A 26,850-nucleotide genomic window follows, 5' to 3' on the forward strand; every position below is an offset into this window, starting at 1 on the left:
TCCTCCTCCTCCTCCTCCTCTTCTTCTTCTTCCTCTTCTTCTTCAGAGTCTACAGGGTCTCACTACACAGATTGGACTTATAGTGACCCTCCTGTTTTCAGCCTCCCAAGCATTGGGATTACAGGCATGTGCCACTATGCCCAGTTTCAGTTGCTGTCTCAGTGCGTCCTGGGGGAGGGGCCAGCACCACACACTGGGGATGAAACCCTGGTAGCTGCACCTGCCTAGGCAGGAGCTTTAGTCTGCTGAATTATCTGGCCAGCCGTATATGTGTTTTCTGTGTGCATCTGATTTTGCGGGTGCAAATGTAAGATCACACCTAACACCTATTCTGGGAACCTGTTTGGTTTGATACTGCATTTCTGACTTTGAGATGCTGGGAGTGTGGTTCTATGTGTAGCCCTGTGATCTCCTTTCCTGGGCACTCCTTTTTTTTGTCCCCACAGGTGACCCCTGAAGGCTGACTCCTTCCAAAACAAGTCTCAGCTTCTGCCTTTCAGGAATGCTGGGCCCAGTGGGTTCAGGAGAAACACAAGGGTAAAAGAGAAGATGGAAAGAGACTGAGGCCAGGGAGGCTGAGAATTGTGATGGTGACACAGAGGGATGGGGGAGGGGAGTAGGGACAGAGGAAGAGATGTGGATGTTTGTCCTTCATTCCATAAGCATTTGCACAGCCCCTGCAAGGGGTCAGGTTTCTAGAGGGCATCAGTTCAAGGTCTAGTGTAAAGAAGAAAGATCCAGAGAGACAAAGACCTACCAGGAAGTGGTTGCTGCCCCAGGGTGGCCTACCCAACTCCATGACAGTTCTGAGTAGATGTAGAGATGGGGAAGAAGAGGGAGGGCCCCACTCATGCCCAGTCCTCCCTGAGGCCTGATCTGTCCAGATAAAGGCCAGAGACCATGAGGGAAGAACTGGGGGGACCCCCATGAATCATTTTCTCTTCATCTCCTAATGGGATAATGACATGCCTGCCTCTTCCTAATCACTAGTTCTGATCCCGACTAGGCCTAACACCCACAGCAAGAAAGGGTAGACAAGCCTGGTATCATGGATTTAGGAGAGAAAAAACTTGCAGTCTCTATCCTTGGTCCTTCCTCTGCCCAGGACTCAAGAGTCCCTGTGCCCAGTACCCACGTCACCTGGAGTCTCAGCATTCAGATCCTCTCCTTGTATTCATCGTCTGCTATATGTTCTCTCTGTACCTGTCTTTAACTCTTCATCATTTCTATTTTGTGTTTGGTATCCATCCTCGGGCAGTGCTGGGGACTGAATTTGGAGCCTTTGTGCAAGCTACATTTTCAGTCCTTTAAAAAATATTTCATTGGGGGCTGGTGAGATGGCTCAGTGGTCTAAAGCACCTACTTAGAACAAGCTCAGCAAAGCACAAGGGACTGCGGTTCAATCCCCCAGCACCACATGCCAGCCAGCCCCGCCCCCTGGTGGGCTGAGCTGGCCACACACACAAATAAACACACACACACACACACACAAATAAATAAAATTAAAAAAAAATTGAATTTCTCTAAAAAAAAATATATATATATTTCATTGTGAGACACAGTCTGGCTAAACTGCCCGGGCTTGAATTTGTGATCCTCCTGCCTCAGCCTCCTAGAATACTGGGATTATGATTGCAATCCCATTATGCCTGGTTTAAAAAAAAAAAACAAACTCTGTATCTGATTCTCCTGCAGTGGACCTCAATTTTCCTAGTCATAAAGAGGGGATAATAATAATAATCTGTTCTCTTAGAACTATGATAAGGAAGACACGAAATAATTATGTAAAATGCTTAGCACAGAAGACAGGCCACAGTAAATTCAGCACAGAGGAGCTCTATTGTTATTATTGTTGTTTTATTATTTTTATCTCTTCTTTGGTATCTATGTTTTTCTTTGTCTGAGTCTCCAGTCCCCTCCCCTTTGGGCTTCCTTTTGCGGACAGTGCCCTGCCCCTGGTTTACCGGGTCGGGGCGGGCATATCCAGGGCCATAGCTTCTCTGCCCTTGCCACCTCTATTTCACACCCCACCTCAGGACTCAGAATACTTGCCTACGGGCAAGGCCTGGCTTCAATTCCATAAATAGCCTCATAAAATCTTGTCATCCAAGGGCAGGCCGATGACTCGGGAACAGGAGTCCCAGTCCTAGGACGTCATTTCAGGTTCCCAGCCCCACAAGTCCCTCCCCACCCTTCTCCGGGCCTAAGAACCTTGCGGCTTCAGGATCGGGGAATCTGGGCTCTCCGGTCTCATCCTCCCGCAGGACCCAAGGGTTAGGCCAGCAAACAGCTTAGGTATGTGCCACCAGAAACCCCATTCACTGCCACTTTGCGCTCGACCACGCCCTCAGCCACCAGCCCCTCAACCTCTTCAGAGGCGGGTCTGACACGCCAGCTGATCTTCCGGAATCCAGCTGCGATAAGCTATCCACCACGTCAGTCACTGACATCTAGCCAATAGACATTTGCTTCCCCCATGCTCCAGGCCATTCATGGAATTTTCCGTATTGGGCGGGACCCGCAGTCCAACGCAGACAGCGATTGGTTCTTGGAGATGCCAGTCACTCCTAGTTTGCCAATAGGCGAGGAACCTGTAGGGCTGACGTCCAAGTTAGCTCCGCCAAGACCTCAGCGAGCTAGAGAGGAAACGGGTTCTGCTGGTCCAACCGGGTAAGCTCTTTCCAGAATGACTAGTATTGAGATTTAGGACACAGCTCAGACAGGAAGCAGAGGGGGCAGCTCAGCCATAGCGAACCCAAGTTGCTTTACTAAGAAACTGAGACCAGGGATGCATGATCTCAGTTATTCAGCCACCCTCTCCTGCCCTAAACCTGCTTCTCATCCGCCCCTACACGCCCTGCTCATCCGTCCCTTCAGTTCTTGCTGCTCTCCCTGACTGATTCCTCCGTACAGCGACTCACTCACCACTCATTACTTAAGCAAACATTTCCTGAGGCTTCTGGTTCATCAGGCCTGGTGCTATGGTGGGGACTGAGATGAGTCAGAGACTGGGACCTGCCCTCCAGGAGGCTGGGTCTGACGGGAGGACACATTGAAGAGTATGGGGTGGAAAGGGCAGGGGAGCACAGAAGTTTATTATTATTATTATTATTATTATTATTATTATTATTATTATTATTATTGTGGTGTGGTCAGGAAAGGATTTCCAGAGGAGCCAGATCTTGCAAAGGCAAGAGGTGCCAGGCAAAGGGGGAGAGGAAGATGTGGGGAGGGTTTTGGTGTGAGCAAACGCCAGAGAGGCACGCGGGGGCATGACTGTGTGCGGGTGCCCAAGCCGAAGGCCAGTCAGATCTGCTTTGCCAGCAGGGATACTAAGGCTGAAAGAGCATGAGGGGGTGGACGTGGGCAGAAGCCAGGCAGAGTGGTTGTCTTTATATGTGGGTGGGTTCGAAGGGGGAGTAGGGAGCCATAGGAGATTTAGGGCAGGTGTGGACCAAGTCAGGGCTGAGACCAGGACAAAAGAAATGGGACTGGGAGTCAGTAACCCAGGAGATGGCTCTGGCAGGGCCTGTACTGGACGGGATGGAGCTTGGATCAGGGCAGAGGCTGAAGGCAGATTAAAGAGGCAAAGTCAATGGCCATTGGGATGAGAGGACATCCAGGATGAGACTCAGAGCTCTTGTTCATCTCAGGTGACATCCCTGAGTTGGGGACAGGGAAAAGGAAGAGGTTTGGGGTGATGGTTGTTTTGACAGAGAAGAACTAGGGGTCCTCAGAGCTGGTTGGGGAGCTGTATGTGCTTCTGGACCTTTAAGGGAAATTCTGGGCTGTGGCTCCTTCCCATCACAGGTCTTAACCCAGAACTCACTTGTTGGAAGGTGGGTGTGTTGGCCACACCTGTAATTTTAAAGCTTGGGAGGCTGAGACAGGGCTATCAGTGTGAATATTAGACCAGCCGGGGGGCTACTAAATGAGTTCAAGGCCACCTGTAACTATACAGTGAGATCCTGTCTCAGAAACAACAGTAAAAGAAAGCAAAAACCCAAACAAACCCCAAATCAAACCAAACCCAACAAAAAATAGAACACCCCCAAATAAAAACAAAAACAAAAACAAAGTCACTGGACTGTTGGCTGGATGAGGGCCCCAGGAGAGAGGATCCTGTTTCCTTCCCATCCCTCCAGGAAACTGCTTTCTTGTGATTCCGTCGCTCCCTTCCTGGCAGCACCAAAACATGTTCCGTCGTTGTGAAACATGCATGCACCTTCGTCAGGCTCCCATGCATGATGTTAGCCTTTTTACTGCTGAAGGCTTTAGTGTCCACTGGCTCTCTTATTTTGTTTTTGCTTTTATTTTTTTTTGAGGCAGAGTCTCTCTGGGTAATTCAGGTTGGCCTTGAATTCATGATGTGGCCCAGGTTGGCCCTGAATTTTCAGTGATCCTCCTGCCCCAGCATCTCAAGTGCTGGGATTATAGGCACATGTCATCACACCTGGCAGTATGTCTTACTTTATGTTTGGTACCAGGAATCAAACTCAGGACCACCCACTTTGCCAGGCAGGCTTTGTGCCTTTGAGCTACATCCCTAGCCCTTACTTTCTACTCCTTCAACCCACCACATCTAGCTGTCCCTTTCCAGGCCCCTGTAAGGGTTCTGGACAAAGGCTCTGACGTCTCCTCATTGCTGAGGCCTAAGGATAACATTTCAGTCCTCCTTTGTCACAGAGGACTCCCTCTTCCCTGAAATTCCTTTTCCCTGGCTCTGACAGTGTCTTCCCTCTGTCTGTTCCCTAGAACCTTCTAGTACTCCCTCCCCACTCCATAGTCTGTTACTGGGTGCCATGCACCTCTAGCCCCAGCTGCCCATTCTTCCTAGAAAGGTCCCAGTCTCTTGGCTGTAGGCAGAAGTGAGTGCCTACTCCACCACTCTGCTGCTCCCCCGATGTCCCTAAAAGTGTCACAGAGACCTTTTATCTGTGTCAGAAGCAGCTCTAAGCATCCTGTCTCCTACACATATATACACACACCTGAGTCTCCCCCCAGTGAACACCTGTCTCATTTGCCACTAGTTCCCCTGGGCAGACCCCATGTGACATCCTGTCCTGCTGGTCTATAATCTTGTCCTGTTCATCCAACCTCAGGTATGGCTCTGGGAGCCTCACTTGCACTCCCCGAATTAACACTGCTTGAACGCAGGCCTTGCCTGGTCTTGTGCCCAGCCACATCCTTTGCCTCCAGGGTGTACTCTTGCCCTTCTCTGTCCATCCTCTAGTACCCTAGCAGGCTCTTTCAGCGCCCACAACTGACCCTGACCATTGCTCAAAGCACTTCTGGGGCTCTCCACTGCTTCTGGTTGTAATTCAAATTGTACTCCAGACCCTGTATGATTCCCATACCTTTCCAGCCCCTCAGGCCCTTCCCCCTCTTTTTTTGCACCTGACCTGACCAGGTGGAGGTGGAGGCCTTCATGACTACCTACCAGGTCTTCACAGCCTGACACGTTTTCTCTGCCTAGCAAATTTGTACGCATCCTTTAAGGTCAATCTGACCATCTCCACTGTGAAGCCCTCCTGGACTACTACAGAGAACCTCTGGATCCAAGACCATAATTTCCACGGAGTCAGGCCCTGGATACAAATCATCTGCACTCTAAATCCAGGGCCAACAAGAGGCAAGGCCTACAGGGTTGACTGAAGTGGGCAGACCTTGTACTGCCAGCATTTGGTTTCTGGTTTTCTGCTAACTTTGTCCCAGTTCCATGGGGCAACTTTTGGAGCCTTTTTTTCCTTGGTGGGCCCCAAGGTAGGGTTTGTAAAGGGGAGTAGTAGCCTTCCACTGGAACCATGAGATAGCATTTCTGTTGAGAGGGACTGCAGAGGGAGAAGCTGGGTTGAGTCTGAGGAGGAGTGGGTCTCTGTTAGTGGGAAGCTCCTTTCCCCAATCTAGGCCCACATAATCTAGGTTTCTTAACCAGCAGCTGAGTCCGACGCTGTCCCTGCTGGGCTTTTTTACATTCCCCACCCTATTTGAGAGATGCCAAATTAATTAAATATTTTTATTTACAAAAATCAAACCGACTTGCAGGTCGGTTGCAGCAGCAGCAGAAGGCAGTGGTAGAGTGCAGGTCCGGTGACCAGCAGCGGCGTGTGCATGCCCTGCTCCCGGGCCAGGTCTCAGCTCTGGGCCCCTGCCCCACCCCCTCGCGGTACCCTAACTTAAGGCACGACCCTCCCTCCTTCCCAGCCAGCCGGGAGAGGCTGTCCCAGGTCACATACCACCGAGGCCTGCACGTGGATGGGAAGAAGAGCTCTTTAGGGCCGCCCCCTCCCACCCCGGGGCCTCCCATCTCCCCGAGCAGCTCCACCTCAGGGCTTAGGCGTGGCAAGCGGAGTGAGGATGAGGCGGATGCGCTCCACGCACAGCTGGGCAGCTTGTCGAGTCTCTCGGCACAGCGAAGCCAGGCTCAGGAAGCCGTGGGGCAGATCCTCCACCACGCGCAGTGTCACCGGCTGGCCCAGCGCACGCAGTCGCCGAGCGAACATGACCGAGTCGTCCAGCATGGGGTCTAGTGCACATGCCTGCGGGACCACGGGGAGGAGGAGCACAGGGCAAGGTCATGGCAGCAGCGGCAACGGGGGGAGGGGAGCGAGGAGGGGGAGAGATGGGGGATTTGGGGTGAATGAAGAGATGGAGGTGGAAAAAGGGGGGCAACGCATTTAACCAAACTCCTGCCCTTTGCTCAGCCTCCTCTGCCCAGAGAGCCAACTTTCCCCCCTTCGAGGGCCCTGTCTTTGCCTCTCCTCTCACCACCTGATCACCTGCGCTGAGCAATACCGCCCGCCTAACTGCTGTCTCCTGATCCACACTCACCACGAAGTGCACAGGCGGCAGGGTCTTGAGCATGTAGTCGGGTGCCAGAAGAGGCGACATGAAGGGGTTCTTAACGATGGGTGCTGAGTAGAGAGGCATTTGGGTGGGGCCCTGGCTAGAGCGCCGTGGGTGGAAACCCTCCGGAAAGGTACCCCTATTGCTCCGGCCTTTGTCCATGGCGCTCAGCCCTTCTTTGGCCTCCACTTCTTCAAGCGCATCCTCAGGAGGCAGAAAGAAGTTGACGTCTGAAGGTTTGGAGGGGCCAAGTGTCTCCAGGGACTGTGACATCTCAGCCATCTTGGGGGTGTCTGACAACTCGGAGGAGCCCTTCAAGCACAGGTCTTTCAGTGTCTTGAGGGAATCTGTACCCAGTGGGCTCTCTAGCTGGGCCAGAGCGGCCTCCGACACGCTTCGGCGCATTGGCTCTGTGGAAGGGTCAGAGTTAGGGTCAGGATGTGGCCACAGAGCAGACTGGGTCTGTCAGCTGGGTGTGTAGGTGACAGGTTCCGGAGGCCAGAGCCCCCACAGCCCTCTGCAGCTATGGAGGCTTAGGACCTTTCCCCAGACTGCCCCAGGATATAGATAAGGAGCTCCAGTATCCCTGGATGCCACTTCCGTAGGGCACCCGTCCCTTAGTGTTCTTAGAAGTGGGACTTTTTTTTTTTTTTTTTTTTTTTTTAGCACAGTGTGTGTGTGAAACTGGGAAAGGCATGCCATAATACTTCTAGGAAACTCCATTTCTTTTGTGTTCAAAGGAGGTAGAAATAGCTTCACTCCTAGGATGTTAGGATGTAAAAACTCAGCGGGATAGGATGTGAGAGATTAGCTACAGCACTACTACGCTGTGGGAGACCATAATATATCAGTATTAAGATTTTATTACCAGGCTTGCCCTGTTACCAGGCTTGCCTCCAGCCCAGTAGGAAGTCCACCAAGCCTTTTATGGCCACTTGATATAATGGGTTTGAATGCATCAAAGTGCCCAGAATAGCGTGGGGCCCCACGAGGCTTGAGAAAAGATTCTGTTTACAGGGAGCTAACAAGTCTCCAGGGTAGATTAGTTTCCCAGGGGGTCTAGCTGTCCCCAAAGTTTCTTTCATGTGTTTCAGTTTTCTCCTTTTCTCTGAGTGACCAAGCAGACAAGTGCCCACGTGATGCTAAAGGTAAGTGTCCGGCTCACCCAGGGTTTCTGCCTTGGCTTCAGTGCTATTAACTTTATTAAACTGCTCACCCTAGGGCATGGACATGATGTGAGGTTTTTAAATCAATTAATGAATTAATTAATTTAGAGACAGGGTCTTGCTATGTAGTGCAGGCTGACCTTGAATTCACTAGTAGCCCAGGCTGGCTGTGAACTCTCGTTAATCCTCCTGCCTCAGTCTCCTGAGTGGTGGGATGACAAGTGTGTGCCACCACACCTGGCTTATGCTTATCTCTATCACCCCATGAGGCCAAAATACATGAGGAAAAACTGCATTGAGTGCTGTGATCCAGAGGGTTATTAGCATTGTTGAGATAAGGCACTGCAGACCAACATCTCCCAAGAGGACCTACTGTGTGCCAGGGCTTGTCCTGGGCATTTGACATGATGAGTATGTGTAGTTTTCTCAATGATCCAACAAGGCAGGCACTTTTGTTGTGCCCATTTCACAGAGGAGCAAACCAAAGCTCACAGGTTCTGTGACTTGCCTGTGTTAGCCATTGGCCAGCAACTATAGGTGAGGATCTTGACTGGAGCATGTGCCTCCCGGGGTGCCCTGTCACCTCTATCCTACTAGGAAGCTTTACTGCTCAATGGCCTGCTGCCTCAAGTTCAACTTCCTTTTAACTCATTCTGTGTGTATATATTTGCATCTATCTGATGATCCTAAAATTAAAATCATGAACCAGGGCTGGGGAGATAGCCCAGTGACTTAAGTGCCTGCCTGGCAAGTGCAAGGTCCTGAGTTAGATCCTAGGTACAAAAGAAAAAAAAAAAAAAAAAAGTGCATCAGAAATAAAAACATGAACCCATGAATAATTTTCTGAATAACAGGAACTGGATCTACTTTTGCTTAGTCTCACTTCATAGTCCACTATATAGCCCAGACTGGCCTTGAACTCTGGCAGTCCTACTGCCTCAGCTTCCTAAGTGCTGGGATTATAGGTATGCACCATCATGCCCAGCTGGATCTACTTTGGTTGTATAATTTCTATTCAGAAAATATTAGGACTGGTGAGATAGCTCAGTGGACTAAGCTCCTGCTCAGGCAAGTGCAGCAAGGGGTTTGATCTCTGGCACCACATGTCATATCGGCCTCGCTCCCGGGCACACTGAGCAGGCCACTGAGTCTAGGTGTGGTGGCGCAGACCTATAATCCTAGCACTGGGGAGGCTGAAAACAGGAGGATCACTATGAACCTGGAACCTGAGCTATATAGAGAGACCCTGTACCAACTACATAAAAAGAAAAGAAAATATTGAAGATTTACTAGAGGTAGAAAATAAAATTAGTTGTGCTTTTAAGTCCTTTGATTGGGGTCGGGGATATAGCTCAGTTGTATAAGCACCTGCCTGGCAAGAGCAAGGACTTGTTTGATCCCCAGTACTGGAAAAAAAATTTTTTTCTTTGAATGTAGGTGGATATCTGGGTGGAATGATTTTTGGTTCCTTGAGCCCTGCCACCCACCCAAGACTGGGAAGCTCCACTTTCCAGGGTCTGTACAAGCTCTCCCCATCCTGGCTCTCATCCTGGCTCTCAGGGCAGCTGCTGGGGGACCAAGCCCTGTATACCACTGTCAAAAGTCTGCAGGAAGAACTGAAGAGGGCTGGACAGCTACTTAAGGGACTTGGGTGGAGATTTTGGGATTGAAAATCAGGACAGGGAGGACATCTCTTCTGAGTCATTTCCCAGGGCACGGTCTGGGTGAGGCTGTTAAAAAAACAATTCTTGGCATTTCGAGATGACTTGGGGGGCTAGGTGTTCTCCAATTCCCAGGATTTGAAAGATCAAGGCTTTGATGAATAAGGGGGTAGAGCCGACCAGGAAGGTAGCCTCTGTTCTACTGCATGCTCCAGGCTCAGACCCTTTCCTCCCTTGGGACTTCTGTTGTACTTGCCCATCTTTCCTGACTGCCCTGGCTGTCACTCACCTGAGAGAGGCACTGGTTTCTTTTGGGACTTGTGTCCACTCAGCTCCAAGAAGGAGTTGAGCCAGGAGGAGGCACCCACGCGGAGGTCTCTGAGGAGCAGGGAAGTGTCCCGGCGCATTATCCCCATCATGCCCAGGGCCTTCTGGTTCGAGCTGGAGTCTTCCTCTGTTTCTGCACCTGCAGAATGGGGTGGAAGTTGTGGGGGGGGGGCTGAATTGGTTTCCTCATTTTCTGGAAGAAAACCTAGAACTCTAGCATCTGTGCCCTCAGGGGCCCAAGAATATCTGATTCATTCAAAAGGAAGAAGTCTCAGATTCCCCTACCCTGTCCTTCCTTTCTCAGGCCTGAGATGGCCCCTGTCCCTGTGCCTGAAGGACCCAGGTGATCCAGCACACCAGCCCTGCATGGAGTGTGGGGCCTCACCTGCATAGGCGGTGACACACTTGGAGAGCACGCTGAGCGGCAGCAGGGGGTCCATGAGGCTCAGAAGGCGGGAGGGAGAGGCTGCAGTCTGCAGCATTGTGGCTGGGTAGGCTGCCATTATGCCATCAGGCACCCGAACCCCATAGGCTGCTGCTCGAAAGGACACGGTGAAGCAGAGATTCCCACCTGCACTGTCCCCAGCAAGGCATATCTGCTCCCCTGTGGAACCTAGTTTTAAGGAAAAGCAAGCACTTGGTCACTGCCCAGCAGGGTCAGGGAACTGGGGAAGGTGCACAGGGAGTAGCTCAAGCTGTGGGCTAGAACTGGGGCCCTCAGAGGCAGGGGTGGGTTTCCCCAAGTTCTGGCAGCCTGCCATTTAGAGACTGGTAAACTGAGGCAAGGATTTGGGCCTGCTGGGTTAGACAGTGGTCTACCAAGGAATTGGGATCTAACACAGGATGAGGGAGATTTGGACATGGAGAGGCCCTGGGAGCTGGAAGTGCAGGAAATCAGGAGGCTGGAGGCAGCAGCAGAGGCGCCTGGCAGGAAAAGGGAGCTCAAGCCTGTTTCTGCATGGAGGGACATCAGAGGCTGGGAAACCAAAGCTTGGGGTTCTGTGGTCCTGAAGACTGCACTGCAGGGCTACCCCCTGCTCTGTGCCTCAGTGTCCTCCTAAAATTTTGATATCCAAAGGGAGGGGTCTGAGGAACTGCAGAACAGGGTGTACCAGCTAGGAGGCTGGCAGCTCAGGGACCCAGGCAACTCCGGGAGGCAAGAAGAGACAGCAGGAAGACAGCTGGGGGTGGAGTGGAGAAGGCCAGGCTGGAGTGAAACAGGAGTGGTGGAATTGACTGAGGAAGGGCAAGAGCGGGGCAAGCGGGTGGCAGAGGCCTTGAGAACTAGAGCATTCTCTGCCCCTTTGAGACTGGCTAGGGGTAGAAGCAGGACAGGTTGGGGCTCACCGAGGAGGGCACAGTGCTTGACAGCCCAGCAGTAGGCGTAGAAGCATTCCTCCAGCGCTCGGGGGAAGGGCGCCTCAGGGGCCAGGGAGTAGTCGATGGAGATGATGGGGACACCCAGCTCCTGAGCCCAGATCTTGAGGTAGGGCTCGTGGGATTTGGAGGTCTGGGCCACAAAGCCGCCACCATGGAAGTGCACTACCAAGGACTGAGAGCGGGGTGCATGCTGGGGCCGGGGCCGCAGATCCAGGCTCCAGGGACCCTCGGATTTCACCAGACTGCTGAGTGCCTCACTGTCCTGGGGGTGAGGAAGGAGGAGGTGGGTAAGGCTGGGCTGGGCCAGCCTGGGCGTTATCCCTCCAAGGGGTTGTGCTCTGACAGCATGATGTGTGCGTGTGTTGAGCACCAGGTGGAAGGAGGGCATGTGGACAGTGACACAGCCCTCCCGGACAATGCATTCCAGGCACGCTGGGCTGGAGGCTGCCTCTGCTCCTCAGCTGTGGAATGGCTTCTGGCTGAGGTTGGGGTCTTACCTGTCCTTCACGGAGTTCATAGGAGATGAGTCTGATGAGGACAGGCCCAGGGCCTGTGTGGGCCAGAGGAGGAGAGATGGTGACAGTGAGCTTGGGGTCAGAGGTCAGTGGCATCTCAAAGGGCTCAGGTGGCAAGCTGAGTAGGCGGCTGACCTTCACAGTGGCAGATGTCATGTTGGCCAGAGACTGGTGGGAGGGAAGGGTGATGAGGACAGGCTGCCTGCAGGGGTGCCCCACACTTCCCCTCCCATCATCAGTCTTTCCCCTCATGCACTATCCCTGGGCCTGGGGCCCAGCAGTGTCCTGCTGGGCTTTGGACAAGTCTCTGGACATTAGTGTTGTATCCCCATCTGTAATAGTTCAGGCCCCTCGCCTGGCCCTGGGCTCACCGACAACACCTCGATCTCTGTGATATTCCAGAAGGCTTTCCAGAAGTGCACGTCCAGGTTCTGTATGATCCGCTCAAATTCGGCCCCACGAAGCTCTGGGTCGATGGCAAAGCGGCCACCGGTGAAGAGTGAGCTGGCGGTCACACCTGGGGGGTGGGAAGGGTGCCGGGGAGCCCTGTGGGTCAGGCTGCGGTGCAGGGCTGGGGAGGAGGGACAGGCAGGGAAGCTGCAGGCAGGGCCTGGCTGGCACTCACCGAGGCCTGTCTCATTGCGCTTGTAGTGCTCCCCAAAGGACACCAGCCCGATGGAGATGGTCTGCAGGAATGGTCGGATAGCGGGCGTGAACTGTGGAGAGACGCGAGAGTCACCCCCATACGGGACAGGGACAAAGACAGGGCAGCAGTGGGGGGCAGACAGCCACTCAGTAAGCATTTCTGAGCTCCCACGTGTGCCAGCACAGCTTTAGGCACCTTTATGGACCTGGTGTCCTTAAAGGGAGGAGAAGCAATAAGCAAATACAGGAAGACCTATGCAACAGTGTCAAGGAGCAACAGATGACTGGAGGCAAAGACGGCAGGTGGAGCAGGCGTGGTGACGAGCGGATAACAGGTGGCTGCTCACAGCAGAGGGCACAGGGAGTGCAAAGTCTGGGGTGAACCATACTGGGCTGGGGCAGCGAGGAAGGCCAGAGGACCAGCGTGGCTGGAGCAGTCAGGTGGGGAGAGGCAGAGAAGGGCAGAGAAATGGGCTCCGGCAGGGCCTAGGTTAAAGAGCCTGCCCTTTTTTAATTTTTGTCTGTTTGAGACAAGGTCTCACTATGCAGTTCAGACTGGCCTTGAGCTCACTTTGTAGCCCAAGCTGGTCTTGGACTCCTAATGTTCCTGCTTCAGCCTCCGGAGTGCTGGGATTATAGGTGTGCACCACCACACTCAGCAAGGAGCCTGCCTTTCACTGTGAGCGTGAGGGTAGCCACTGGGGGCCTGTGAGCTGGGGAGTAGAGTGAGGCAGGGCTCTCTCCGAAGAGCAAGGCAGACTGTGGGGGCAGTTACAGGGTGCCAGGAGGGCAGAAATGGGGAGCCAGCTGGAGCCAGCCTAGTGGGATCATGTGCCAAAAAGCCAGATGGGAGACTGTCTGAGGCTTAGAGATGGGACAGATAGCTGCTGCAGAGGAATGGGGAGATGGCACCCCAGAGAGTAGACAGGAAGTTAGCAAGATGACAGGGAGGCAGGATCAGAAGAAGCAAAGCTGGAGGAGGTGGAGGCCAGGTGCAGGCAGGGTTGCTCTGTTTGTTCTGCAAACGCTGGCCATGGCCCTACAGCATGCTGGATGCCAGGCACGCTGGGAAGTGACTGAGATGGGGAGGCCTGTTTTCCTGGGGGCTGACACGTTCAATGGGAGGCTGGGCCCCCCAAGAGAAGCCGTCAGCTGGCTCTAGCCCTGCCCCTGGCTGTGTGCCCAGCAGGCCAGAGAGCACAGGGTGCCTGGCCATTGTGGCCGGGATACTGGTTTAGGCGGCTCAGGATCTCTTCCTCGTGACTCCAATGTCACTTTCAGGACACGGGGAGGGCTTGGCTGGCTCTGCTGAGCTCATGGTCTGTGTGCATGCAGCTCAAATGTGGGGAGGTTTCCAGAATTCTGGGCTGAGTTGCTGAGGACAGGCTGGCGCTCAGGGGAGCCTGAGTGGTAGGGTGGGCTAGAGAAGTGGGGAGACTGCCAGACTCTGCTATCACCAACATAGAGCGAGACCCAGAAAGGGCAGAAGGGACCGCAGGGTCACACAGCTCCAGACTTTCCTACTGGGGTTCCCCCATGCAACTAGTGGTGGGAGACGAGCTGACATTGACCCCAGATGGGGCAAGATGGGTCTCTGCTCTGAGCCTGGTGCCCCAAGTTCCCTCAATTCTCAAAATCCCCAAATCACTTTTTTACACAAGTCAGATGGCCTTCAGCTACTTTGCTGTCTGTGTGTTGATGAGCTTTGTCTCTCTGAGGGTGTTTTGGGATAAGCAGAGGATAGGAAAAGGCCTACAACTAGGGTCAGGGTGCGTGGTTCAGGGAAGAGCATGGGCAGGTCATCTTCACTTCCTCGGACAGGTTTGTTGGTCCTCCCAAGGGCCGCCTGATAATCGTATGATTCCACAGCTACTTGAAAGTGGATCCGGTCTGGCCACTGTGGGCTGGCACCCTGCCTTCCTCCCTCCAGAGGTCCTGTGGGTATGACTGAAGGGGGCGCACTCGTACAGAGCAGGTCTTTGAGAACAACACTGACCATCATCCTAGGGGTCTCAAACTCAAGTGACATCTGGGGCAAGATGGGTAACATCAAAGAGTGAAAGAATCTCCTGAGTGGAAGACAACAGGGAGTGGCGGTGGGAACCCTGGTGAAAAGACCTGCTGAAGCTAAGGGCTTTTCAGTACAGAGCAGACATGGGCCAAGGCTATGAATCTGAGACAGCCAAGGCTATGAATCTGAGACGCCCAAGCTAGCTCTGAGCTCTATCAACTTTCCCTTTCTGTTTCTGTTTCCTGAGTCCAATACTACTGACCACTGTGGTTACCCTGCCATAGCCCTGGGCCAGGTTAGGAGCAAGCAGTGCTTCTACATGGGCCCAGAGGTACCTGGGGCAGGAGGCTCACCTGGAAGCCCAGGCAGCGGCCATAGAAGCAGCCTTTGTGCAGCGTGACATACTCCCGCAGGAACTCAGCGGTAAGTCTCTCATCTCCCTCAAAGAAGAGCACCCCTGGCTGGTTGGTGGCCAGCAGGTGCTGGGCATAGTACGCCAGGGCGCGGAGCTGAGTGATGGCAGCCAGATAGGCCTCTAGTTCCGCCAGGTTGTGGCTGGCTCGGAAGAAGATGCTGCGGCGGTTGGAGGCCACGTAGCGGGATTTGTGGAGTAGGTGTGCCAGGCAGCAGCGGGCTGTGTGCACCAGGCTGCGGTACCCATTGCCTGGGGTCTCTGGGTCCAGGTCAAAGAGGTGTGCCACACCCAGCAGGCGGACCAGGGCTGGCTCCAGCCCCAGTGCCTGTTCTCGCACCCCTGCAAACACATTTGTCAGCCGCCGTGCTGTCTCTCCAGGGCCCTGGCTGGAGAAGAAGGCCATGTTGTCTTCCGCCAGAGTCACCAACGACTGTGTCATCGTGCGCAGGTCCATGGTGTGCAAGAGCCGGGAGGCTGTAGGCAGGTGAGGAGGTCTGTTAGCTCTGGGCCTGGAAATACAGGTCCTATGTCTTCTCTCTCAGGCTCAGGTTTGGACCCCTGGCCTTCATCGTTCTTAGGCCCAGAGGCCCAAGACTCCAGGCTCCTTCTCACGCACACTCAGAAGGTTACCCCTATCTCTAAAGCCTCTTCCCCTACCTACCTTAGCACAAGCAAATCTACCACCCCAGTAACTTTCTGCCTTTTTAGAAGCTGGGAGATTAAGCCCTCTGTCCTCTGAATCCTAGGAATCCAAGCCCAAGACTCCACCTCTTCAAGACTCAGAGGTCCCTGCTTGCTGCTCTTGGTGACTCAGAATCCTGCCGTCCCTGGCCATGCCTTCTCTCTTGGACCCAGAAGTCTGGACAACCTGAGCCCATAAAAATCTAGTTGCTGAAGCTGGGAGTAGTGGCGCATGCTTGCAATCCTGGTCCTCTGGCAGGCTGAGGCAAGAGAATTACAAATTTGAACCCAGCCTAGGTAATTTAGTGAGAGATCCTGTCTCAAAATAAAAAAAAACCCTGGGCTGGGAGATAGCTTGGCAGCCTAAGCACCTGCCTGGCAAGCACAGGACCCGGGTTTGATCCCTGGTACCATATGCTGTGTGGGCCACCAAAACTGGGTGTGGTGGCACATGCCTGTAATCCCAGCACTGGGGAGGCTGAGACAGGACGATCACTTTGAGTGTGAACTGTGTAGCAAGACTGTATCAAATAAATAAATAAGCAAGCCCTGATGTGCCTGTGTAGGCCTAGCACTCAGGAGGCTGAAGAAGGAGTACGGCCATGAGTTCGAGTCCAGCCCGGATTACATGGTGAGATCCTAAAACCCAAAAATAACCATGCTCAAAATAAAAAAATAAATAAAAGGCTGGAATGTAACTCAATATGAAAGCCCTGGCTTTCCAACACCCAGCCCCTCCCTCGCAAAAGAAAAAAAGGAATCTGATTTCTTAGGCTTGTATCTTCCCTATGACCCAGGAGTGTGCCTCCTCCTTCTTCCTTCCAGGGATTCAAGAGTTTAGACACCTGACTCCCTTTTTTCTCCTGGGGCTCCTTGGCTCCCAGAAGTCTGGAACTCCCTGCTGGTCCCTTATCTAAAGCTCAGGAGTCTGGGCCCCCATCCGGTCTTTCCTTCTTAGGCCCCAGGTTCTGCCCAGAGGACTTTCCTCCTTTCTCGTCAATAACATTTGGGTGGGCCAGGGAGATGGCTCAGTAGAATAAGTGCTTGCCTGGCAAGAGAAAGGGCCTGAGTTCAATCCCTGGTTCCACAAAAACAAACAAACAAACAAACAAACAAACAAACAAACAAAAAAACACAAAACAAAAAAAACCATTTGGGCGCATTTAGCACCTGCCCCCTTCCCATTTCCCAGGATGCACCCGCACCCCTGTGCCAACCCCAGAGTTCATAATTCTAGCCTTCACTAAGAACTCCTACCTGTCTGTCTGGCCCCCAAGCCTGAATTGAAAACCCTCCAAACTCCAGTTCCATCCTGTTCCCCTTCGAGTCCTCGAAAGATCAGAATCAACTTCTCTAGCTTGGCCCACTGGATTCACTTAGGCTGCACGGCAAGTTCTGCTCCCCTATCTGGAATATCAGAGTATCCCTACCCCTGCCCTTGGGCTTACTCAGTGGCAGGCCCTGTGCACTCAATGCGGGCGTTGAGACCCAGAGGGCCTATGCTCAGACCTCTAGGACTGCTAGTATCCCTGCTTTACAGCACAGAAGATGGGTTCCGAGGGCTCCACCAAGGAGCTGAAGCGTGCACAGATTCAAGCCCAGGTCTCTAAGTGCAGGTGCTGGACTCTAACCGAAGGCTCTGGGGATCAGGCTTCTAGCTTTGCTTCTCAAAACCTGCCTGTACTACATCTGACCTCCTACTTCAGGCTCCCCGTCATAGTTCCCCTTCAGATCCCTGTCCTCCCCAGGCACGCAGGCCAGCCTATGTATGTCTCGGATGGCCTGTTACCCAGGTCCTGGACAAGCTGCCTTTGCTCCACTGGTGAGGATGCCACCATCTGCCTGTGGGACTCCTCTTTCCTGAAGCCGGATGCCCTGTCTGGCTCTGTAATTACACCCTGTTCCCCCAGAAGAAGGTGTCTCCCCCCTCTTCCAGGTCCTGGGGTCAGGCAGCAGCCATTCCTGTCTCGGCTGGCAGTGCACTCACCCCTCCCAGGCCTCTTCGGAGCTGGAGCTCCCTCGGCTGGGACTGCTGTTCTGTGGTTAGTGCCAGTAGCGGCCCAGGGCGATAAGTTAGGGGCGTGGCCAGCCTGCCCAGGGTGTGGCCACCCTCTGTCCCCCTCCCAGAAGACAGTGAAAACACATGCTGTAAACAGAGCACAAGTCCAAGTCCCTGCCCCTCCCTATCCCTGCCAGCCCCAGATCAACCGGGAGTCCTGTCCCTGGCTCCTCTGCCCTGGAACCCAGGAGCCCAGGCCCCAGCCTGCTCCTTTAGACCAAGGTATGCAGGGTCCGAGTCATCTTGTCCCGCAGGACCCAGGAATCACAGCCTCAGTCCTAAAGACGCTGTCCCCTCCCTCCCGGCCAGCCTGCCTTCCCTTCCTCCGAGTGAGTTCCTGGAGCCAAAAGCCCAGTGATCTCCGTTGCCACCCCCAGGCTGGTCCTGGCACAGGCATCCCCAGCTGTTGGGGGAAGAGACAAAGTAGCCAGCTCTGCTTGTCCCTCTAGGGAGGACAAAAGCCGATTAAGGCCAGTGCCAACCTCAGCTAGGAGCCCAAGTCATAGGTCCTACTGGAAAGTGTCTGCAGGCTGGGCAGCCTGTTATCTGTTCTTTATCTTTCACAACCCTCCCTGCTCTGCCACCCTTCCCTCCAGAGGGGACACGGAGGAGCAGAGGGACACTTCATTCAAGTTAGTGCACAAACTTCTTGCCTGGCTGGCTCATTCTTGTCCTTCGGGTCTTGTCTGAGGTCCTCCCTAATTGCTCCTCTCCACCTGAGGTGTACCCCCATTTGTTTCTCCCATAATGCTTAGCTCTTCTCTCTCAGCATTTTACACATTCTGTAATCATGCGTTTTTTTACTTGTTTGTTTCCCAGGACTGAACAAGATTTTGACTGTTCCCCCGAGTGCTGGTGAGCAGATGGAAAGATGGGCGGACTGGGCTTGAGGAGGCAGCTAGGATTAGTGAGACACTGGCCCAAGCCAGCAACTGCAGGTGCATCTGGCTTCCCCATGTGTGCCTGCTATTCGGTCCACTTGGGGTGAGTGATGCGCTTCACAAGCAGTCCCTCGCAGGTGCTACTTTTTTCATTTTCTTCTTTTTATGGCACTGGGGACGGAACCCAGGCTCTCAGCTATGCTAGGCAAGTGCTCTACCACTGAGCTAGAGCCCCACCCCAGGCAGGCACCTTCTGCATTTTGTTTGTTCCCTCAGCTTGCTTAGCTACCTGGAGCTGGAGGACTGGGCCGTTTTTCTCCTTGGCCCTCATCACTATCTGACATACAACTTCCTTTTTATGTTGTTTGCCCTCTGTTTTCCTTACTAGAGTGTAGGTTTCTGAAGGTAGGATCTTCTCTGTTTTATTTGGTCCTTGCACAGTGCTGGGTTTGCTTTCTAAATATTTCCTGACACTGGTATTTCCCCTTTCAAAGTGGTCTCATTCACTTCTCTCTGTGGCCTAGGGGTCTTTAGGACAGATAAGGGAAGAGGAAGCCCCTGAGCAAGTAACATGCACAAAGCGGTGGGGAAGGGGCGGAACTTCAGCCCCTGGCAACAGCAAGGCCCTGCCCTGTGTCCTGCTCCAGGCAGCTCCCTGAACGCCCAGCTAGCTGGAAATGAGGGGAAGGGATACTGGGGTTGCCAGAAACTTGTGAAGAATCCCAGGCAGAGGGCACTGGGGCCATGGGTGAACACGGCATGAGTGGGGCAGTGGTAGGGACCAGGGGCCTGGAAGAGGTTGTCCAGCTGCCTGGGCACCAGCCCTCTGACCTAAAAAACGACTGAATAACTAGGCCCAGCCTGGCTTTTGGCTCGTGGGGATGCAACAGGGGTGAGAGAAGGGCAGTGGGGGAAGGATGCAGGGGCAGATGGAGATAGGCCAGGTCTAGAGCCTGGGATGGGGCAAGGGCTGCTGAGATGGGCAGGCCTGAGATGCTGGGGTCAGATGCAGGTGGAGGAGGTGAGTGAGTCCCTCCCTGGGAGTCCACATGGCATAGCAGACATGTGCCAGCACTGTTCCCTTCATGTGTGTCACATAAAGTAACTTGTGTCATGCTCTCTTTGACCCTCAAGGTAGGGACCATTATCATCCTCTTTAGGCAGATGAGAAAACAGAGGTGCAGAGAGGTGACATGACTGCCTAGGGACACAGAGCCAACAAGATGCAGCTCCAGGACAGGGCTGCCGGTCTCTGCGTGCGTTTCTGTGTGTGCGTCTCTCTGTCTGCTGCCACTTCTTTCTGTTGTACCTGCTGGGTGCTTGCTGGGCAGTCAGGTGTCGTGGAGGTTCAGGTGTAGGCGTGCACATTTGTGTCATGCCCAGGATGTCCTGCTTGTATTTGTGGGCGTGTTGACTTTTTTTTTCCCCTCAGTCTGCGCAGTTTCACGTTCTTGGTGTGTTGAGGGTGTCTGTAAGCAAATATCATGGCCTATGTGTGTTTCTTAGCCTGCGAGTGTATCTCCACTTTTCTTGGCTTGTGAACTTGTGTGACATGTGTGTGCTTACACATCAATATATACATGATGTTTGGATGTGTTCTGGGGTGTGTGTGTGTGTGTGCCTGTGTGTGTGTGTGTGTGTGTGTGTGATTTCAATCTGTTCTGAGCATAGCATCCAAAGGGTCTTTCTGAAGCATAAATGGGGCCACACACCTTTCCCCTGCCACCCCAGCTCTCAAGATAAAGCTCCAAATCCTGGACATAGCTCCCTGAATCAGGTTAATAATGCCTTCCTCTCTTACCCTGCTCGCCCCAGCTTCCTGTTTCCAGCCTCCCTACCTCTTGGAGCTCCCCTGCACTGTCCTGTGCTAGCCTCAAGGTCTTTGCTTTGCTGTCCTCCCTGTCCCCTTGCGTCACAGTTATTGCCTGCCCAACTTTGGGCTCAATGTCACTTCCTTGGGGAGCGTCCCTTGGGGAGTGTCCCTCTTTCATTTTTTTTCAGAGTTTTTCCTCAGTTTACCTATCACATTTTACAATAATAGCGTTATATGATTAACCTGTAGGTCCCCATCTCCACTGGGAGTCTCACACGCTTGTCCCTGAGAATCCAGAGCTGACACCACTAGGTGCTCAGGGAATGTCTGCTGAATGACTCTGTGTGACCAGAACCTGTAGGCCTGGAATCAATGCTGGTAGCCACAACACCTTGTCAACTCACATACATATTCCTTGCCCCAGGAGCCTGGAGGTGGCCACCTCTCTGCCTTAAATGGCCACGCCAGAAAGCTTGGTGGCGCAGGACTTCAGGGTCCTCATCTTGGAAATAGGGTGATCATAACAACACTATTCTCATGCAGTTAGTGGCAAGATCACACCGACACTAAGGACTGCTCCAGCCAGCCGCACTGCCCTTGAGGCAGGGGGTGGAGTCTGAGTCACTGATCTGGAGCCTGGCACCAGGAAAGGCCTCAGCAAATGACAGGCAAATCTCGCAGCTCAGGGAAATGAGCCTTTGTGAGTAGGTGGGTCTGAGTCTGTGTGTGAGATGGCAAGGGGAGCCCTGCCCGAGCAGATGCTGACTCCTCCGGAGAACCCTAAAGGAAGCATGAGTATTAATATTCCTCTATTACAGTTCACACATTCTTTCCCTTATTAATCCAATAAATATTTGAGTGCCTATGTGTCTGACATTGTTGGCTCTGGCATTAGAGAGTAAACAAGGTAGACACAGCTCCACTCTTAACGGGCTCACTTTAGTGGGGACTAACAAGAATAATCATTTCCACTTCCCCTCAGGGCTTGCTGTTGCCACACGCTATACTTATTTGAACCTCACAGTGATCCAGTACTACTATCATTTTGCCCATTTAAGAGTTCAGAAAGTAGAGGCAAGGAAAGAAGCAGACTGTTGACTAGTATGTCACACCTCCTAGCCTAAGGAACTGGGTCTCCAAGGTGCAGGCTCTTCATCTTGGTCTCTGCTGCCTCTGGGCATGCTGTCCTCCCTTGGGGGGTTCAGTGTCTTCTACAATGGCTGAGGTGCCCTTGGTCTCCAGTCTGAACCGTCAGCCTGTTCAGCTGTGGCTTGCTCAGGAGCCAACTTTAGTTTTAACCTTGAGGAGTGGTTTGGCAGGGAGAAAGATAGGGTTGGGGTCCTTGAAGCTGGGGGAAGGGCAGGAATTTCGCATAGGTCTTCCCTGAGAGTGGCAAAGATTCATTACTGAATCAGGACTTAATGCCTGCTTCTACCGGAGGCTTGTCTTATTATCTCTCTTACTCTGTCAGTCTCTCTCTAGCCCTCCTGAGATCTAGGAAACCCCGGTGAAGTTCCTTCATTCTCTTTAAGGAGGGTATGGAAGGGGTGTGAGTCACCAGCCAGGCCCCAGAGGTGATGAGTCAGGTGGACTGACGATGGATGGATGGATGGATGGGTGGATGGATGGACAGATGGATGGATAGGTGGACAAGGCGCTGGAGGACGAGGATCAACAGCGTTCCCTACTACCAGGCACCCTTTCCTACTTTTCCCTGACTCATCCCTAACTAAACACCCTCTCTGGGTGACAGCTACTAAGGCATTTCCCATTATCCTCTCAACAGTGCCCTGAAAGTCGACGTTTTCAGAGACCTGAAAATCGTCGCTTAAACCATTTCCCAGGTAGGGACCACGGAGCGCAGCTGTTGCTCTCGGTCTCAGCGAATATGCAATCCGAGAGAGCAAGAGCCTTGAGCAGAGACTCTAATCCCAGGCTCTGCTTCCCGAGGCGCACTTGGGCGTCAGGTAGTTTCTCTGCCCCCGTGGGACATTCTGCTCTCGCATTACCCTCTTCTCACCAAAGATCGTGCGCGCTCCCCCACGCAGGACGGCAATGGGCTAGTCCACGGGCTTCCCCCCTTCTCGTGGCAGTGGGTCATTCCACTCGGGGCTGAGTACCCCGCTAGATGTGCATGGTTCTTTCCGGGCTAAGGCGAGCCCGCGAGCTCACCTTTGGCTTTGGCTTTTCGCCACCGCCGACGACTGCGGCTCTTCAACTCCTCTTTCTCATTCTTCGAGGCCCGGGCCCCAGTGGGCCCCGATCCCCCGGCGGACTCCATCAATTCTGCGCGTCCCAGCGCTGGGCCCCGCTCCTGCCGCCAGGCCAGACGGCGAGGGCCAATCCGTGCTCCACAGCGCCGCCGGGCCCCCACGTGTCCAATGCCAGGCGTGCTCCTCTCCGGGTCCCGCCCCCTGAGCAATCCTGGCCCCGCTCCAGCGCTGGGCCCCGCCCCCGGCCGCTAGAGTCCAAGGCCTGGAGCCGGCCCCTCGCGCCCATTAAAGAGCCCTCGGCCAACGAAAACACAGCCCTATAGGCGGCGAAAAGCATCGTTTGGACGGCACTCATGAGGGGCGTGGCTGTGCCTGGGGACTTGGACCACCCCCCTCTTGTTTTCCCGTTGCTCAGATCTGTCTTTTTTTTTTATTCTAGTGGTATTGAGCATCAAACCTAAGGACACAACCACGAGGCCTTGGTATGTAGCTCAGGCTGGTCTCGAACTCTTGATTCTATTTTGGCCTCCGGAGTAGCTGGAATTACAGGTGTAGGCCATCACACCCAGCTGTCCTGGGGCTTCCCCACACCCCCACCACACCCTCACCTCTTCCTCCTATAGAATGAAAGAGGCCAGAAGGAATGCCTACTGCCAGCTCACTGGCTTCAGGCCCTGGGCAGGCACGTGGGAGGAGCAGAAGTGGAGGGAGTGGGTGTGGATGGGAAAAGGCGGGGAAATGGGAGGCACGAGGCTTCCCCGCGCTCATACCCAACTGCTGTGAGTGAGCGAGGTGGCCTCATTAGCTGCTGCTGTGTGGCACGGGTGTCCATTGAGACTGGGATCTGGAATTCTAGAGAAACAACTTTTCATCCCGTGCTTAAAAAGCAGGCTCAAACTCTGCATCCTGACTCTCTGCTTTTTCCTGCGGAAGCATATAACCAGCCCTGGTCTGAGGACAACCCTGTCCACCTCAGCTCTTTGCAGGCTTGCCCATGGCCTAGCTTTTCCAGGGAGGACAGGCCTCTGGATAGAGAGACCAGCTTTGCTTGCACTCCAGACTATAGCCTAACAGGTACCCTTAGTTTCAGAATCGGGGCTACATGGTTCCCCCTTTCAGGTTATGTCTATAATCCCCAATTTCACCAATAAATTTGCATTCTCCCTTCTCCCCTGCAAGGGTTTTGAGCCTAGAAAAGGAGGGTCAGGGCATATCTGCCACAGAGTTGGAGCCTGCACAACAGGGTCACAATGTCTGCTTTAGAAGAGCCCAGGATGAGCCAGAACCTAGGGCCCCTCACCCTCTGACATGGCTCCCATCTATCCTCGCCATTGACCACCTCTTTTCCCAGATTGTCCTTCCTGAAAACCCAGACAGTAAGTCCATGCTGTCTGGCTGAACTGAGAGTCCCTAAGGAGACAGCTGGTTGGGGAGCAAGTGTCTTCCCAGAAGCAGAGGTCAGACCTGGTCAGCTCATCCATCATGAATTCGTCAGATGTTCAGCCTCCTCTGTGTGAAAACTCAGGAGAAGGTCCACACTCAGCACTGTGCTGCTAGTGTCACCCCAGAGCTGGTGCTCAGTCCAATTTTGTGCCTGGATGAATGAATCCTGGGAGGGGAACAGCATTTCTGGTTCCTTGCTCCCTTGACCAAAGCTCTTTTCTATTTCTATTTGATGTCACCCAAATCAAAATAGAGAAATGGAGAAGAAAGAATGCAAGTTTATTGGTGAAACTGAGGGTCACCTATTGACATAACCTGAAAGGGGGAAAGCATACAGCCCCAATTCTGAAGCTAAGGGCACCTGTTAGGCCATAGTCTGGAGGGCAAGCAAAGCTCGTCTCTCTACCCAGGGGCCTGTCACCCCTGGAAGAGCTGGGCAAACCCTCAAAGAGCTGAGGTGGACAGGGTTGTTAATGTCTCAGTGCCAGGGCTCATTGTATGTTTCAACAGGAAAAAGAGCACGCAGCTCTGGTTAGGGGAGAAAAACCCCTAACCTCATAATCCTAGGCTTGACACTTCCTAATGCATGGCTTTGTGTAAGATTCTTTTTGTTTAAAATGGGAATATTAATTTTTATATAAAAATTGGCGATGTTGATATGTATCTCACAGGCTTGTCGAAGGATAACCTGAGCTAACCTGGGAGGCTGCGTTGCCTCCAGGTTCAGACTTACCTGTGTTTGGGTGGCGTATGTGGTCCTGGCTGGTCTTCTCATGTAGTGACTTTCCACCACCTCCTGGCATTGTTTCATAATCAAGCTTTCTTTTTGAGGCTAGCTTCATTCCTGGGGCCATAGTTCCCCCTTTCGTGGTTGGAAGATGTTTCTCTGAAGATGGTTTAAAACTTGTTTCTGACTCTGAATCTGTGACCCATTCAAAAAATGCCTTCCACTCTTGGGCAGATTGCTGGAGGGAGAGTTTGTGCAGCTTTGTTAGAAATCTCCACTCTGTCAAAAACTCCCCCTTGGAACTGACCTCCTGAGCTGGAGGTGTTTTCTGGGCTGACTGTTTGGGTTTCTCTTGGGATGTAGACTCCATGTGGGCAGGCAGTCCTGTGTTGAGTTCAGATGTTCCCTGGGCTGTAGTTGTTAATTCTGCGTTTTGACCAAGAGCTAGCTCTGTTGGCACAGGTCCTGGCTGGGCTACATCTCCTTGTCTCGATTCTGGTTCCTGTTGAGTTGTAGATGCTTCTTCTGCCCCAGGTGCCTGAAGTAAGGCAGCTTCATGTTGATTGGAGAGCAGCCTTTGGTTGGGGGGTAATTGCTTTGGGGTAGGACATTGCTGGCTCAATGCCGATTTTTGTTGGCTTCTAGGTTCCTGCTGGGATTCAACTTCACCCTGAGTGAAGGGCTTCTCTTGGGTAAGACAGCTTTGCTGTGATGCAGATTCCTGTTGGGGACTGGGTTCCTCCTGAGGTTTCCATTCTGGCTGGGCTGCAGGTCTTTCTTCTGGCCAAGGCTCTGGTTGGGTTATAGGTCTCTGATCCAGCTCGGGTCCCCAGTCTGGCCTGGGCACTGACTTAGAACTTGGCTCCACTGTTGCCATTTCTTTTAGGGCAGATGTTGAGGTTGCAGGCTTCATCCTTTTGAGCCCCTCACTCCCACCCTACACCTCCCTCTTCACAGATGTCTCCTGATGTCACTTCCCTTTGAATTCCAGCCCTTCATCCTGGCACTCCTGGTCTTCCTTTTAAAGGCAGCTGGCTGGTGGGTTAGTCGCTGTTGCCCTCCCAGCCTATACCAACTGATACCCTCTGGGGCTTCTACTTTGAGGGAGGGACTAGGGCTAGAGGTGGCTGTGCCCTGTGCTCTCATGGGAAGGGAGGAGCTTGGGCTCTTGTGTCATAAATAGGGCCCCACCCTTTCCCCCAATCAGTTAAAATGCTCCTTTCCACAAGGAAAACATCCCAATTGGTCTTCTGCTTCTTCTGGGAATGGAGAAGCCAGTTATGGATGAGCATTTCTTTTTTTTCCCTTTTCCCTTTTGATGTTTGAGGAAAGGGTTAGAGAGGGACAGATTATACTTACAATACTTTTTCACCCCTTGCTCATTACTATAACTGGCTGTCAATTTAATCTTATGTTGTAGTGGATCGTGTCCTACCAATGCTAAAAAGATAAATGATGTCCTCCAATTTTTTTGTGGGTGGTACCGAATTTCTTTATTTAAAGGAATTGAAGAACTTAAGTAGATGTTCTGGTACAGTCTATAGAAAGAGGTAAAGGTAACCCCAACATGTGTGTGTTTCCTTCTCTCACAAAACTGTGGAATGCTTCACTAATTTGTGCAACATCCTTGCATGGGGCCATCCTAATCTCTGTATCATCCTAGTTGTAGTGGATGTGTGCCTGTGCTCCCCTTTTTATGGCTGGAAGCCCTCTGGAATGACCTTTGAGATTCTCCACACTCTCTGGTCTTCAACTATAGTTCCGCATATACATCTTCTGAACTAGCATGAAAACCTACAGATTGCAATTACTATTGATGATAATGACAGAGATAGCAATCGTAGGTACTGAGGGCTGCCTACATGCTAGGCAACTGTGGCAATTTTTTCATTATTTTATTTCCCACAAGACAATGTCTGATTTCATGACTATACCTGCTGTTTTTGCTCTACCTTGCTCTTACCTCAGAAAGATTTGTTAAATAAAAATGAAAAGGAGAGGGCTGGGGAGATAGCTCAGTAGAATAAGTGCTTCCCTGGCCAGCGCAAGGGCCTGAGTTCAATCCCC

At 52.8% G+C, this 26,850-nt stretch overlaps 2 protein-coding genes across 6 annotated transcripts in view; both read right to left on the minus strand.

Moving 5' to 3' along the window:
* Positions 1–2,316, minus strand: part of Cnfn (cornifelin) — a 9,122-nt gene extending 6,806 nt beyond the window's left edge. The window contains exon 1 of the mRNA XM_023704618.1: positions 2,192–2,316. The gene's annotated coding sequence lies outside the window, so the exon portion shown is untranslated. The remainder of the gene's footprint in view (positions 1–2,191) is intronic.
* A 3,374-nt stretch (positions 2,317–5,690) lies between these two features.
* Lipe (lipase E, hormone sensitive type) lies at positions 5,691–26,831 on the minus strand. Of its 5 annotated transcripts, XM_023704515.1 has the most exons (11): positions 17,635–17,665; positions 16,696–16,731; positions 14,905–15,440; positions 12,521–12,611; positions 12,267–12,412; positions 11,878–12,063; positions 11,348–11,642; positions 10,386–10,613; positions 9,963–10,139; positions 6,832–7,256; positions 5,697–6,539 (listed from the first exon to the last, which is right to left on the minus strand). In XM_023704515.1, exons 3-11 carry the CDS (start codon positions 15,418–15,420, stop codon positions 6,327–6,329), a joined length of 2,277 nt encoding a protein of 758 aa, XP_023560283.1. In that variant the 5' UTR covers positions 15,421–15,440; positions 16,696–16,731; positions 17,635–17,665; the 3' UTR covers positions 5,697–6,326. The 5 variants fall into 5 exon arrangements, with proteins under 5 accessions (XP_023560280.1, XP_023560281.1, XP_023560283.1 ...); XM_023704512.1 differs by lacking the exons at positions 16,696–16,731; positions 17,635–17,665 and adding an exon at positions 24,790–26,831 and having other exon boundaries at positions 5,691–6,539; XM_023704513.1 differs by lacking the exons at positions 16,696–16,731; positions 17,635–17,665 and adding an exon at positions 22,573–22,741 and having other exon boundaries at positions 5,696–6,539.
* Between the last annotated feature and the right edge of the window lie 19 nt (positions 26,832–26,850).

This window comes from Octodon degus, unplaced genomic scaffold, assembly GCF_000260255.1.
Source record: "Octodon degus isolate 3935 unplaced genomic scaffold, OctDeg1.0 scaffold00197, whole genome shotgun sequence".
NCBI classification, from domain to species: Eukaryota; Metazoa; Chordata; class Mammalia; order Rodentia; family Octodontidae; genus Octodon; species Octodon degus.

Coding starts and splice junctions, on each gene's coding strand:
- Lipe (XM_023704512.1), bottom strand. CDS start 25,696: ATGAAGCCTGCAACCTCAACATCTGCCCTAAAAGAAATGGCAACAGTG. Junction 15,441..24,789: donor CATACGCCACCCAAACACAG/GTAAGTCTGAAC, acceptor ACCTGCCTACAG/CCTCCCGGCTCTTGCACACC. Junction 10,140..10,385: donor GTGTGTCACCGCCTATGCAG/GTGAGGCCCCAC, acceptor CCCATTCTGCAG/GTGCAGAAACAGAGGAAGAC.